The sequence below is a fragment of the Pecten maximus genome, chromosome 3 (genome assembly GCF_902652985.1).
Source record: "Pecten maximus chromosome 3, xPecMax1.1, whole genome shotgun sequence".
In the NCBI taxonomy this organism is placed as follows: domain Eukaryota; kingdom Metazoa; phylum Mollusca; class Bivalvia; order Pectinida; family Pectinidae; genus Pecten; species Pecten maximus.
Genome location: NC_047017.1, coordinates 35,868,139 through 35,883,870, shown reverse-complemented (window position 1 = coordinate 35,883,870; position 15,732 = coordinate 35,868,139). Strand labels below are relative to the sequence as shown.

Genomic DNA, 15,732 nt, shown 5'->3' with positions numbered 1-15,732 from the left:
ATACAGGGCTCATACCACACGATATCAGTCATAACATATACAGGGCTCATACCACACGATATCAGTCATAACATATACAGGGCTCATACCACACGATATCGGTCATACAATATACAGGGCTCATACCACACGATATCAGTCATACCATATACAGGGCTTATACCACACGATATCGGTCATACCACATACAGGGCTCATACCACACGATATCGGTCATACCATATACAGGGCTCATACCACACGATATCAGTCATACCATATACAGGGCTCATACCACACGATATCGGTCATACCATATACAGGGCTCATACCACACGATATCGGTCATACCATATACAGGGCTCATACCACACGATATCGGTCATACCACATACAGGGCTCATACCACACGATATCGGTCATACCATATACAGGGCTCATACCACACGATATCGGTCATACCACATACAGGGCTCATACCACACGATATCAGTCATACCATATACAGGGCTCATACCACGAGATATCGGTCATACCATATACAGGGCTCATATCACATGATATCGGTCATACCACATCCAGGGCTCATACAACACGATATCGGTCATACCACATCCAGGGCTCATACCACACGATATCGGTCATACCATATACAGGGCTCATACCACACGATATCAGTCATACCATATACAGGGCTCATACCACACGATATCGGTCATACCATATACAGGGCTCATACCACACGATATCGGTCATACCATATACAGGGCTCATACCACACGATATCAGTCATACCATATACAGGGCTCATACCACACGATATCAGTCATACCATATACAGGGCTCATACCACACGATATCGGTCATACAATATACAGGGCTCATACCACACGATATCAGTCATAACATATACAGGGCTCATACCACACGATATCAGTCATACCATATACAGGGCTTATACCACACGATATCAGTCATACCACATACAGGGCTCATACCACACGATATCAGTCATACCACATACATGGCTCATACCACACGATATCGGTCATACCACATCCAGGGCTCATACCACACGATATCAGTCATACAATATACAGGGCTCATACCACGAGATATCGGTCATACCATATACAGGGCTCATATCACATGATATCGGTCATACCACATCCAGGGCTCATACAACACGATATCGGTCATACCACATCCAGGGCTCATACCACACGATATCAGTCATACAATATACAGGGCTCATACCACACGATATCAGTCATACCATATACAGGGCTCATACCACACGATATCAGTCATACCACATACATGGCTCATACCACACGATATCGGTCATACCACATCCAGGGCTCATACAACACGATATCGGTCATACCATATACAGGGCTCATATCACATGATATCGGTCATACCACATACAGGGCTCATATCACATGATATCAGTCATACCACATACAGGGCTCATACAACACGATATCGGTCATACCATATACAGGGCTCATACCACATGATATCAGTCATAACATATACAGAGCTCATACCACACGATATCGGTCATACCATATACAGGGCTCATACCACACGATATCGGTCATACCATATACAGGGCTCATACCACACGATATCGGTCATACCACATACAGGGCTCATATCACATGATATCAGTCATAACATATACAGGGCTCATACCACACGATATCGGTCATACCATATACAGGGCTCATACCACACGATATCGGTCATACCATATACAGGGCTCATACCACACGATATCGGTCATACCATATACAGGGCTCATACCACATGATATCGGTCATACCATATACAGGGCTCATACCACACGATATCGGTCATACCACATACAGGGCTCATACTACGCGATATCAGTCATACCATATACAGGGCTCATACCACACGATATCGGTCATACCATATACAGAGCTCATACCACACGATATCGGTCATACCATATACAGAGCTCATACCACACGATATCGGTCATACCATATACAGGGCTCATACCACATGATATCGGTCATACCATATACAGGGCTCATACCACACGATATCGGTCATACCACATACAGGGCTCATACCACACGATATCGGTCATACCATATACAGAGCTCATACCACACGATATCGGTCATACCATATACAGGGCTCATACCACACGATATCGTTCATACCACATACAGGGCTCATACAACACGATATCGGTCATACCACATACAGGGCTCATATCACATGATATCAGTCATACCATATACAGGGCTCATACCACACGATATCGGTCATACTACATACAGGGCTCATACCACACGATATCAGTCATAACATATACAGGGCTCATACCACACGATATCGGTCATACAATAAACAGGGATCATACCACATGATATCAGTCATACCACATACATGGCTCATATCACATGATATCAGTCATACCATATACAGGGCTCATACCACATGATATCAGTCATACCATATACAGGGCTCATACCACACGATATCGGTCATACCACATACAGAGCTCATACAACACGATATCGGTCATACCATATACAGGGCTCATACCACATGATATCGGTCATACCATATACAGGGCTCATACCACACGATATCGGTCATACCACATACAGAGCTCATACAACACGATATCGGTCATACCATATACAGGGCTCATACCACATGATATCGGTCATACCATATACAGGGCTCATATCACATGATATCAGTCATACCATATACAGGGCTCATACCACATGATATCAGTCATACCATATACAGGGCTCATACCACACGATATCAGTCATAACATATACAGGGCTCATACCACACGATATCGGTCATACAATAAACAGGGATCATACCACACGATATCGGTCATACAATAAACAGGGTTCATACCACACGATATCGGTCATACCACATACAGGGCTCATACCACACGATATCGGTCATATCACATACAGGGCTCATACCACACGATATCGGTCATACCATATACAGGGCTCATACCACACGATATCAGTCATAACATATACAGGGCTCATACCACACGATATCAGTCATAACATATACAGGGCTCATACCACACGATATCAGTCATAACATATACAGGGCTCATACCACGAGACATCGGTCATAACATATACAGGGCTCATACCACGAGACATCGGTCATATCATATACAGGGCTCATACCACACGATATCGGCCATACCATATACAGGGCTCATACTACATGATATCGGTCATACCACATACATGGCTCATACCACACGATCATATCACATACAGGGCTCATAACACGATATCGGTTATACCACATACAGAGCTCATACCACACGATATCCGTCATACCATATACAGGGCTCATACCACACGATATCGGTCATACCACATACAGGGCTCATACCACACGATATCGGTCATACCACATACAGGGCTCATACCACGAGATATCGGTCATACCATATACAGGGCTCATACAACACGATATCGGTCATACCATATACAGGGCTCATACCACACGATATCGGTCATACCACATACAGGGCTCATACAACACGATATCGGTCATACCATATACAGGGCTCATACCACACGATATCGGTCATACCACATACATGGCTCATACCACACGATCATACCACATACAGGGCTCATATCACATGATATCAGTCATACCACATACAGGGCTCATACCACACGATATCGGTCATACCACATACAGGGCTTATACCACACGATATCGGTCATACCACATACAGGGCTCATACCACACGATATCGGTCATACCATATACAGGGCTCATACCACACGATATCAGTCATACCATATACAGGGCTCATACCACACGATATCGGTCATATCATATATAGGGCTCATACCACACGATATCGGTCATATCATATACAGGGCTCATACCACATGATATCGGTCATACCACATACATGGCTCATACCACGAGATATCGGTCATACCACATACAGGGCTCATACCACGAGATATCGGTCATACCATATACAGGGCTCATACAACACGATATCGGTCATACCATATACAGGGCTCATACCACACGATATCGGTCATACCACATACAGGGCTCATACAACACGATATCGGTCATACCATATACAGGGCTCATACCACACGATATCGGTCATACAATAAACAGGGATCATACCACACGATATCGGTCATACAATAAACAGGGCTCATACCACACGATATCGGTCATACCATATACAGGGCTCATACCACACGATATCGGTCATACCATATACAGGGCTCATACCACACGATATCAGTCATACCACATACAGGGCTCATACCACGAGATATCGGTCATACCACATACAGGGCTCATACCACACGATATCGGTCATACCACATACAGGGCTCATACCACACGATATCAGTCATACCACATCCAGGGCTCATACCACACGATATCGGTCATACCACATACAGGGCTCATACCACACGATATCAGTCATACCACATACAGGGCTCATACCACACGATATCGGTCATACCACATCCAGGGCTCATACCACACGATCATACCACATACAGGGCTCATACCACACGATATCGGTCATACCACATACAGGGCTCATACCACACGATATCGGTCATACCACATACATGGCTCATACCACATGATATCAGTCATAACATATACAGAGCTCATACCACACGATATCAGTCATACCATATACAGGGCTCATACCACATGATATCGGTCATACCACATACAGGGCTCATACCACGAGACATCGGTCATACCATATACAGGGCTCATACAACACGATATCGGTCATACCATATACAGGGCTCATACCACACGATATCGGTCATACAATATACAGGGCTCATACAACACGATATCGGTCATACCATATACAGGGCTCATACCACACGATATCAGTAATACCACATACAGGGCTCATACCACACGATATCGGTCATACCACATACAGGGCTCATACCACACGATATCAGTCATATCATATACAAGGCTCATACCACACGATATTGGTAATACCACATACAGGGCTCATACAACACGATATCGGTCATACCATATACAGGGCTCATACCACACGATATCGGTCATACAATAAACAGGGATCATACCACACGATATCGGTCATACAATAAACAGGGCTCATACCACATGATATCGGTCATACCATATACAGGGCTCATACCACACGATATCCGTCATATCATATACAGGGCTCATACCACATGATATCGGTCATACCACATACAGGGCTCATACCACACGATATCGGTCATACCACATACAGGGCTCATACCACACGATATCGGTCATACCACATACAGGGCTCATACCACACGATATCGGTCATACCATATATAGGGCTCATACCACACGATATCGGTCATACCATATACAGGGCTCATACCACATGATATCAGTCATACCACATACAGGGCTCATACCACACGATATCAGTCATACCATATACAGGGCTCATACCACACGATATCGGTCATACCATATACAGGGCTCATACCACACGATATCGGTCATACCATATACAGAGCTCATACAACACGATATCGGTCATACCATATACAGAGCTCATTACCAACCATTGGTATGCCAAGTTAGCTTGTTTTTCGAGATACGTATATGATACGAGATATAGGTATATACAGATAATCTCAAATGCACGTAATCAGGATGGTATTGGCTATCTTATAGGGATATCTCTGACTATTTTTGTATATACGTATATCTGCATTTCATATGTTTTGAATTATCCAATGTACGAAATTGTCATTGTTTAAGATTTCTTCAACCACGTTACCTTCTTGATTTCCACGCTTTTAGTTGGTGCAACTCTCTTGACCGCCTTTTTTCATACAGAACAGCTCATTAGAATAGTAAGCAAAGACGTCGACATAGCCAAATCCTTACATTTCACTTGAAGATATATTGACGAATTCCCACAAACTCTCAGGAAAACCCCTTAAACCTGACGTCAAGCACACAACAAACACTTATTCTACAAGTAACAGGAAAAGCCTACATCATACACAGGTTAAGATTTTAAGATTTAAGTGAAAAATGATAGAATAATGTTACAACAAAGATTAGTTTGTTTGCTTTGTATTGTTTAAAGTTCTATCAAAAGCTATTGGACCCTTCGAAGTCGTGGTTGAAGCTAGGCTGCCCGTCTATACCGTCACAGATTTAAGAGAAGCTGCAGGTAGGCTTTTCGTCTTTACCGCCACAGATGTCAAGATAAGCTGGAGGTAGGTTGTTCGTCTATAACGCCACTGATGTCAAGAGAAACGGAAGGTAGGCTGTTCGTCTATAACGCCACTGATGTCAAGAGAAACTGAAGGTAGGCTGTTCGTCTATAACGCCCAGGATGTCAAGAGAAACTGAAGGTAGGCTGTTCGTCAATAACGCCACAGATGTCAAGAGAAGCTGAAGGTGGCCATTCGTCTATACCGCCACAGATGTTAAGAGAAGCTGAAGGTGGCTGTTGGTCTATAACGCCACTGATGTCAAGAGAAGCTGAAGGTGGCCGTTCGTCTATACCACCACAGATGCTAAGAGAAGTTGAAGATGGCTGTTCGTCTATAACGCCACATATGTCAAGAGAAACTGAAGGTGGCCGTTCGTCTATACCGCCACAGATGTTAAGATAAGCTCAAGATGGCTGTTGGTCTATAACGCCACAGATGTCAAGAGAAGCTGAAGGTGGCCGTTCGTCTATAACGCCACAGATGTCAAGAGAAGCTGAAGGTGGCCGTTCGTCTATACCGCCACAGATGTTAAGATAAGCTGAAGATGGCTGTTGGTCTATAACGCCACAGATGTCAAGAGAAGATGAAGGTGGCCGTTCGTCTATACCGCCACAGATGTCAAGAGACGCTGAAGATAGGCTGTTCGTCTATAACGCCACTGATGTCAAGAGAAACTGAAGGTAGGTTGTTGGGCTATACCGCCACGGATGTCAGGAGAAGCTGAAGATGGCTGTTCGTATTTACCGCCACAGATGTCAAGAGAAGCTGAAGAGATGTCAAGAGAAGCTGAAGGTAGGCTGTTCGTCATTAACGCCACTGATGTCAAGAGAAGCTGAAGATGGCTGTTCGTCTATAACGCCACAGATGTCAAGAGAAGCTGAAGATGGCTGTTGGTCTATAACGCCACAGATGTCAAGAGAAGCTGAAGCCACAGATGTCAAGAGAAGCTGAAGATGGCTGTTCGTCTATAACGCCACAGATGTCAAGAGAAGATGAAGATGGCTGTTCGTCTATAACGACATAGATTTCAGGATAAGTTGAAGACGGCTGTTCTTCTATAACGCCACAGATTTCAAGAGAGGCTGAAGAGATGTCAAGAGAAGTTGAAGGTAGGCTGTTGGTCTATAACGCCACGGATGTCAAGAGGAGCCGAAGATAGGCCGTTCGTTTATAACCCCACTTTAGAAGACGTTCGGTGGAACTACCAACTACTTCCTGAGGTGCATGTTCTCTCACGTTACTCTAAAGTTGACGACGTGTTCCCGTCAAATGCCAGGAAGGCCAGTCTTATACATGTTTCACATCTCCTCAGAGAAATGATGAACTACCCTGCTGATACTGATCCTGTCCCAGCGTTTAGACAAACCAGATGAATCGTTGGATTACCGATGATGGGAGGGAATATTTCTACGTTAAACTGAAACTACTACGTGTGGTTGACAATAGAAATACAATGCAGCAGGCACTGACCCTGAAGTTCAAAATGGCTGCCAGGGCCGTTTTCGTTTTTGCGGTCAAACGGTTGGACCATTTGAACCGGTGTTGTTCTTTTATGAAATTAAGACGGACCTGGTGATTTTATATTGTTTTCAGTTGAGCCTTGACAAAGACTCTCAATGCCTGTATTAACATTTGCAGGTTTACATTTAAAAACTGACGAACCAGTTTGTCCGCATAAACGAACAGGCCCCTGGTGTATGAAAATCAAGTGACAATACTTAAGACATGACAGACGGATCGTAGAATAAAGTTTGAAATACCGGTTTTGTTATCCATGCAAATATTAGCCCCTAATCTTACTATATCAAGAAATATTTTCTATAAATACCTACCCGGTGCAGACGCCTGTGTAGATATTAAGACAGTGTCCTAGAAACAGACGCTCAATTTGTATCGAAAGGTGCCATTATATTGCTTGTCTTAACAACCCTTAGACCAATCCAATGACTGATTGAAAAATAATCTTTTCTGACAGCCGACATATTACAGAAACAAGAAAATTACTTGCTAGTTCATTTGTCATAAGAACAGATCATCGACTGCTCTGACTACAAAACATGAAGCAAACTTCCGGTGTTTTATTATTATTGATAACTGCAAGTCCTTGTGGGAGAAAAAATCCTATTCAGTATAGTCGCAGTCCCTCCCTTCTGTAAGGCACTACAAAAACGACTACATTAAAACTCTGTGTTTCTACCTTTCTCTACTGTGGATACTGGGTTCTAAGACGTTTGCATATCTTACAACTTCATCATCCCTTTATCTGATTTGGTTTTTAACCTTTACTGTTAACAATCGAAGCAGACATCCTATTTGGGATTCTTACAGTATTCATATCATCTTGTGTGATTCTAGGTTTTCTATGGATGCAAGGAATTTATCATTTGAAATTCTCAAGTATATACAGATATGTACTAGCAAGTTCTAACTAGCAAGTCCTGATTCAGGTAACCAAGAACTTGCTGAAAGCTTAACATTGAATATTGTGGACTTTTGGAGTCTAAATACAACTTTCTGAGAAAAAAATTAAAAGATAGCGATATGGATATATCCAGAACACATACATGTTAATTCAAAATACATTCTTACACCAGGTTTTAGCCAATCTACTTCCACAATACAGTTTCTATTTATGCCACAAACAATGAAAACAATTATCAATAAATATGGATTGTTGAATCTGGAAATACATTTCTACAGAACTTATATTTACAGGGGTGGCCCTTCATGGAGTTCTTTACCTGGTGTGGCCTTCAGAGGTGTGGTCCCAGATGGAGTACTGTACCTGGGGAAGCCTTTGGAGGTGTGGTCCCAGATGGAGTACTGTAACTGGTGTGGCCTTCAGAGGTGTGGTCCCAGATGGAGTACTGTAACTGGGGAGGCCTTCAGAGGTGTGGTCCCAGATGGAGTACTGTACCTGGTGTGGCCTTCAGATGTGTGGTCCCAGATGGAGTACTGTAACTGGTGTGGCCTTCAGAGGTGTGGTCCCAGATGGAGTACTGTAACTGGGGAGGCCTTCAGAGGTGTGGTCCAAGATGGAGTACTGCAACTGGTGTGGGCTTCAGAGGTGTGATCCCAGATGGAGTACTGTACCTGGGGAGGCCTTCAGAGGTGTGATCCCAGATGGAGTACTGTACCTGGTGTGGCCTTCAGAGGTGTGGTCCCAGATGGAGTACTGTAACTGGGGAGGCCTTCAGAGGTGTGGTCCCAGATGGAGTACTGTAACTGGGGAGGCCTTCAGAGGTGTGGTCCCAGATGGGAGTACTGTACCTGGTGTGGCCGTCAGATGTGTGGTCCCAGATGGGAGTACTGCAACTGGTGTGGCCTTCAGATGTGTGGTCCCAGATGGAGTACTGTAAATGGGGAGGCCTTCAGAGGTGTGGTCCCAGATGGAGTACTGTACCTGGGGAGGCCTTCAGAGGTGTGGTCCCAGATGGAGTACTGTACCTGGTGTGGCCTTCAGAGGTGTGGTCCCAGATGGAGTACTGTACCTGGGGAGGCCTTCAAAGGATCCAACATGGAGTACTGTAAATGGGTAGGCCTCCAGAGGTGTTGCCCTAGATGGAGTATTGTAACTTGAGACACCTTTGGAAGTGTGGCCCTAGAGAAGGTATTGTAACTGGGGAGGCCTTCAGAGACGTGATCCTACATGGAGTACTGTAAATGGGTAGGCCTCCAGAGGTGTGGCCCTAGATGGAGTATTGTAACTTGAGAGACCTTCAGAAGTGTGGCCCTAGAGAAGGTATTGTAACTGGGTAGGCCTCCAGAGGTGTGGCACTAGATGGAGTACTATAACTGGGGATAGGCATTCAGAGGTGTGGTCTTAGATGGAGTACTGTAACTGTGGAGGCATTCAGGGGTGTGGCCCTAGATTGAATACTGTAACTGGGGAGGTCATCGGAGCAATGCACCTAGATAGAGTACTGTACCATGGGAGGCCTTTGGATGTGTAACCCTAGATGGAGTATTGTAATTTAGATGCCCTTCAGAGGCATGGTCCTAGATGGAGAACTCTAAATGGGGAGTCCTTCAGTTGTGTAGCCCCAGATGGAGTACAGCATCTTGGGAGGCCGATGGAGGTGTGTCACTAGATGGAGGTGTGTCACTAGATGGAGGTGTGGCATTAGATGGAGGTGTGGCATTAGATGGAGGTGTGGCATTAGATGGAAGTGTAGCATTAGATGGAGGTGTGGCACTAGATGGTCCTAGATGGAGGTGTGGCACTAGATGGAGGTGTGGCACTAGATGGAGGTGTGGCATTAGATGGAGGTGTGGCATTAGATGGAGGTGTGGCACTAGATGAGGTGTGGTCCTAGATGGAGGTGTGGCACTAGATGGAGGTGTGGCACTAGATGGAGGTGTGGCACTAGATGGAGGTGTGGCACTAGATGGAGGTGTGGTCCTAGATGGAGGTGTGGCACTAGATGGAGGTGTGGTCCTAGATGGAGGTGTGGCACTAGATGGAGGTGTGGCACTAGATGGAGGTGTGGCACTAGATGGAGGTGTGGTCCTAGATGGAGGTGTGGCACTAGATGGAGGTGTGGCACTAGATGGAGGTGTGGCACTAGATGGAGGTGTGGCACTAGATGGAGGTGTGACACTAGATGGAGGTGTGACACTAGATGAGGTGTGGCATTAGATGGAGGTGTGGCATTAGATGGAGGTGTGGTCCTAGATGGAGGTGTGGCACTAGATGGAGGTGTGGTCCTAGATGGAGGTGTGGCACTAGATGGAGGTGTGGCACTAGATGGAGGTGTGGCATTAGATGAGGTGTGGCACTAGATAGAGGTGTGACACTAGATGAGGTGTGGTCCTAGATGGAGGTGTGGTCCTAGATGGAGGTGTGGCACTAGATGGAGGTGTGGCATTAGATGGAGGTGTGGCACTATATGGAGGTGTGGCACTATATGGAGGTGTGGCACTATATGGAGGTGTGGCACTATATGGAGGTGTGGCACTATATGGAGGTGTGGCACTAGATGGAGGTGTGGCACTAGATGGAGGTGTGGCACTAGATGGAGGTGTGGCACTAGATGGAGGTGTGGCACTAGATGAGGTGTGGTCCTAGATGGAGGTGTGGCACTAGATGGAGGTGTGGCACTAGATGGAGGTGTGGCACTAGATGAGGTGTGGTCCTAGATGGAGTACTATAACCGGGGAGGCCTTTGATGGTGTGCAGAATTTCAAACTAGCTGTCAGTCTTGATTATTTTTACTTCTGGATTTCTGAGCAAAGAGGTCGTGGGCATTGGCCTAGGGAAGACTGCCCATTACTATTTATATATCTGCTATTTTCTTGGGAAACAGGTAAAGGTTGTTGTCTGTATTTGTAACATTGCCTCTGTCTAGCGTGTTTAATCTCAATGGGGACTAATTTCAATATTATTGTCTCCAAGTCTCAAAATTAATGACCTTGTGTCCTGTCTTTCTACAGAGTTAAAAACCCAGTAATGTCATCTTTTCTGAAGTAAATTGGTTTCCTAAAGTTCATCAAAACATATTCAACTGGGAATTTGAATCCTGATATCTGCAGTTTGTTTGTTAGCTGGGTTTACTGTCCCGTAAACAGACAGGGTCATTTTGAGGTGGGGTCTCCTTGCAGTAATTGGTGACTACCACACTGAACAACACACATGCGGCCCGTGGTATACCACCCAGAGTAATTTAGGTAAAGTGTTTTGCCACAGCCAAAACAGTACAGACAAGCCCTTTTCTCAGATTACCGAGAAACACAAACCAACATGGGTAGATAGCCTTGAACCGCTCTCCTCAGATTTTCACCTGAGGTTAACTGGCCGACATTCTAACTGACTGAGCTATTGCGGGGCCAATATGGTTAACTTAAAACATTAAGCAATATATCAGTCTTACTTTTTGACAGATACCTGGTATCTTGCCCTAAGCTGTCCTTAAAAACAATCATGTGATTCCATTCATTACAATTATGTTTATTGGCACAATCAATATCCAGGTAATAATCAATATAACAAAATAGAGCATCAATCATGCAGCATTTCAACTTGAAAACACATATTGACCTTTAAACTTTTAAAGTAAATTATCTAACTGGCTTCAAAGTCACGACTTGAAATTGCACCCCACTACGACACATTTTTAATAAAATTAATACAATATTCAGGTGAGGTCCCCATGTTAACAAACAAGATGCCCAATGAAACTGCATTGCTCACCATGTATTCAATTTTATTTAGGATTCTCTTCCTTTCATTTAATCAAAATAACTTTATTTTAGACCTTTCGGTTGATCAGAAGTTCTTTATTTATTTTTTTTCAAATTTAACCTCTGACAATGAATATGGATAAAAGGTCATTTCTTTATGCAAACTATCCCAGAAATTTACAAGCCAAACATCCCCATTCTAGGCTTTTGATTATGATTCACCAGAAGAGATTGTTAAAAGTTTTTTTTTAGAAATTTGACCCCTGTGATCTTAAATATAGATCAAGGTCCTTTTTTTAGCAAAATTTGTCGGGCCTCACTGTAAGAACCTATCGGCAATATGTCATGCTTTTAGGCCTTTTGGTTAACCAAAAAAGTTGTTTAAAGGTTTCAAGAAATTTTACCCCTGTGACCTTAAAAATGGGTCAAGGTGATTCATTTCTGCAAACTTTGTGGGGCTCCATCTCAGGAACCTTTTAGCCAAAAATATGATGACTCTGGACCCTTTGGTCAATGAAAAGAAGTTGTTTGAATTGAGAAATTGACATCAGATGGACAAATGACAGACGATGGATGATGCACCACAGCATACAGCACTTTGAGCTAGTTAAGCTAACAACAATGATCTACTTTCTGAAGTAGTAGGTAGCTAGTAGGCAGGTTTGAAACAAAAAACTAATGTGTCTTGATCCATGAAGTATCAATATCAATTTTGATATTTTCAAAGAATTGCAAATAACACAAAAACTGTAAGAATTTGATTACAGTAACATATAAATGGTAAGCGAATAAAAATAAGTGGTGAAATAGTTCGAGATCTCATCCTCAGTTTACATTGAGATGCTATAAATGCTGCTGAATTCATCCACAGTTAACAATGAGATGATATGAAAGCTGCTAAATTCATCCATATTTTACATTAAGATGATACAGATACATTCATGTACTGCTAAATTCACCCAGTTTACATTGAGATGTTGCAAATGCCATTACATGTACTAGGTAAGTTCATCATTAGAAAAATTCACCCTTTCAATATCATCCACAAATTAAACAATTCAGTTAAACAACTCCAAAATTCACTAAAATTTCAATATTTTTTCCACAAACAAACAATACCTCCACTTAATAGTGTTGAAACACCCAGTATACATTATAGACATGTGTACATATTGATGCATTGCAAAACAAATATCGAATTTAACAAAAACACTTATTGCCAAAATTCACCAATATGTCATTTTTACCTCAAAATCACTCTTTCTGAATAGTTACAAGATGATACTTTATTAATATCTTGAATATCTTATTTATTATAGAATTGATTGCATTTTGGCTATAACCTAAATTGTAAATCATTTAGAGAAGCAATAAAGATTATTAATTTCTCACAATCTAAGGTTTTTAATATTAATTTACAGCAAAAACTTAAAATTCATGTAATCTGTAGGGTGTGTGTAGATGTCCATTCTACAATGCAGCTATATTCCAGGTTTGGTTGAAAGAAAATTGATGCTTTTTGTAAAACTGACCCGAACACAAAATTCCAGATTCCCACCATTCCTTATTTTCAGTAACTGGACCATTCTGGATGATATTCCATAAATGTAGGCTGTGATGAGATGTCCACTATGTAATCAAATTACATGCCAAGTCTGGTTAAAGTATAGAACTGATCTAGACATAAAACTTTTGTTGCAGGTGAGACAAATATAGTTTGTGGTCTGAGGGAGGTTTGATTGGATAGGATGTACAAAAAGTTTTCCATTGTTTAGAGTATTTGAAAAACTGCATAATTTCAACTGTGAAATAAATTTGAAAAAGTTCATTAAAATATAACGATAGGAGTTAAACTATCTATATTAATCACTCTTGTGGGCCCTGATAGAAATGCTCATAGTTTTAATGTGAGTTAAAATGACATGTGTTATATGGTTATTCCTGAATAAATAAATTGATATAAAATTTAAAGTCTATAAAAATAGTATCTATATATTAATATATTAATTGGTAACTTTTATATATGGGTCAAATGATTATGCTTTATTTAAATATCAAAAGACACTTGTGTATTCAAACAAAGTCACATTCCAGCCATTTCCGACTTATATTACTGGGACAGAAACACATCACACAACATGTGGTTGTTGGATCTGGTATTTAACTCATTCATTACACCAATTACTTTTCAAAAGTTTAAAAAGCCAAATGCTAGAGCTTGTATCTTTTGTAACCTCAATATTCTTTTTTTAACTTATTCAAGTGATTTAACTACAGTATCCAACAACCAACCACTCATAGGCTAGCCTCATGTATAACCCATACAATTACCAATGGACACTCAGATTTGGCTATAAATGTGTGGATTGCTGTTCTGTCCTTTTTAACTTTTCTCTAATTTCTCTATTTTCTGGATTTTGAAGAACACTTTCATAAAATTGAGCTGCTTCCTTCTTTAACTGGTCAATTTCTTTTTGTAACTTACTGTTCCTTTGTATAAGTTCTGCAGTTTTCACAGTGATGTCCATAAGACCAGAGCCCTGTAGAGCATCTGCAGTCTTTTTATATCGTTTACGCTTCAAATTTGATGACTTAGAATTTAGAGATGGTAATACAAACTCGGAAAAACTACCAGAAACACTGGAATTGGCACTTGTGGATGATTCCAATTTCAGCACTTTCTCAGGACTACAGTAAAATTCAGATGCTTCCACATCATTTTGTGTCTTGCGTTGTAGACTGTTATCCCTATAGGAGATTCCAGATGTACCTGGGAGCTCATCAGTCCGTCCTGTTTTCAATGTTCTCATCAAGTTACCATCTCCACTGGCCAGAAATGTTGTTGAACAATCATTATCTTCTGTTGCAGCATCCGATCCACTGGTATCTGGGATGAGAAGGTCAGCTAGATTGGCACCGGAGTACTCCCAACCAGTGGTGTCATTGGCATCCATTATACCATTGTCCGGGCTATGTCCAACATTAATCTAAATGAGGATTAAAATGTAAATAATTTTTTATTCATGTTAGAAGTGACAATGTGTTAAAAGACATCACTTTAAAAGTAAGGAGATCCTCAAATTGGGAAATAAATTCTATGAAAATATCATTAAGAGAAAAACAAGAGATCCCAGAGGGATTTTGGCGCCCACCATTGAATGATCTTCATAGGTTCCATGTCAGATTGATCTTTTCTCTACTTTTCCCTTCATTTTACTAATCTGTGCAAATTGAGACATCCCTCCAGTACTTTTCAAACAAG

The 15,732-nt window shown here is 42.1% G+C and overlaps 2 protein-coding genes across 2 annotated transcripts in view; both read right to left on the bottom strand.

Moving 5' to 3' along the window:
• Positions 1-10,319: 10,319 nt before the first annotated feature.
• Positions 10,320-14,056, bottom strand: LOC117322735 (classical arabinogalactan protein 9-like). The gene is made up of 3 exons (XM_033877674.1): positions 14,003-14,056; positions 11,086-11,354; positions 10,320-10,908 (listed from the first exon to the last, which is right to left on the bottom strand). Exons 1-3 carry the CDS (start codon positions 14,054-14,056, stop codon positions 10,320-10,322), a joined length of 912 nt encoding a protein of 303 aa, XP_033733565.1.
• Positions 12,222-15,732, bottom strand: part of LOC117324019 — a 35,219-nt gene continuing 31,708 nt past the window's right edge. Inside the window, exon 6 of the mRNA XM_033879614.1 lies at positions 12,222-15,457. Coding sequence (XP_033735505.1) covers positions 14,822-15,457 — 636 coding nt within the window. The 3' untranslated portion in view covers positions 12,222-14,821. The remainder of the gene's footprint in view (positions 15,458-15,732) is intronic.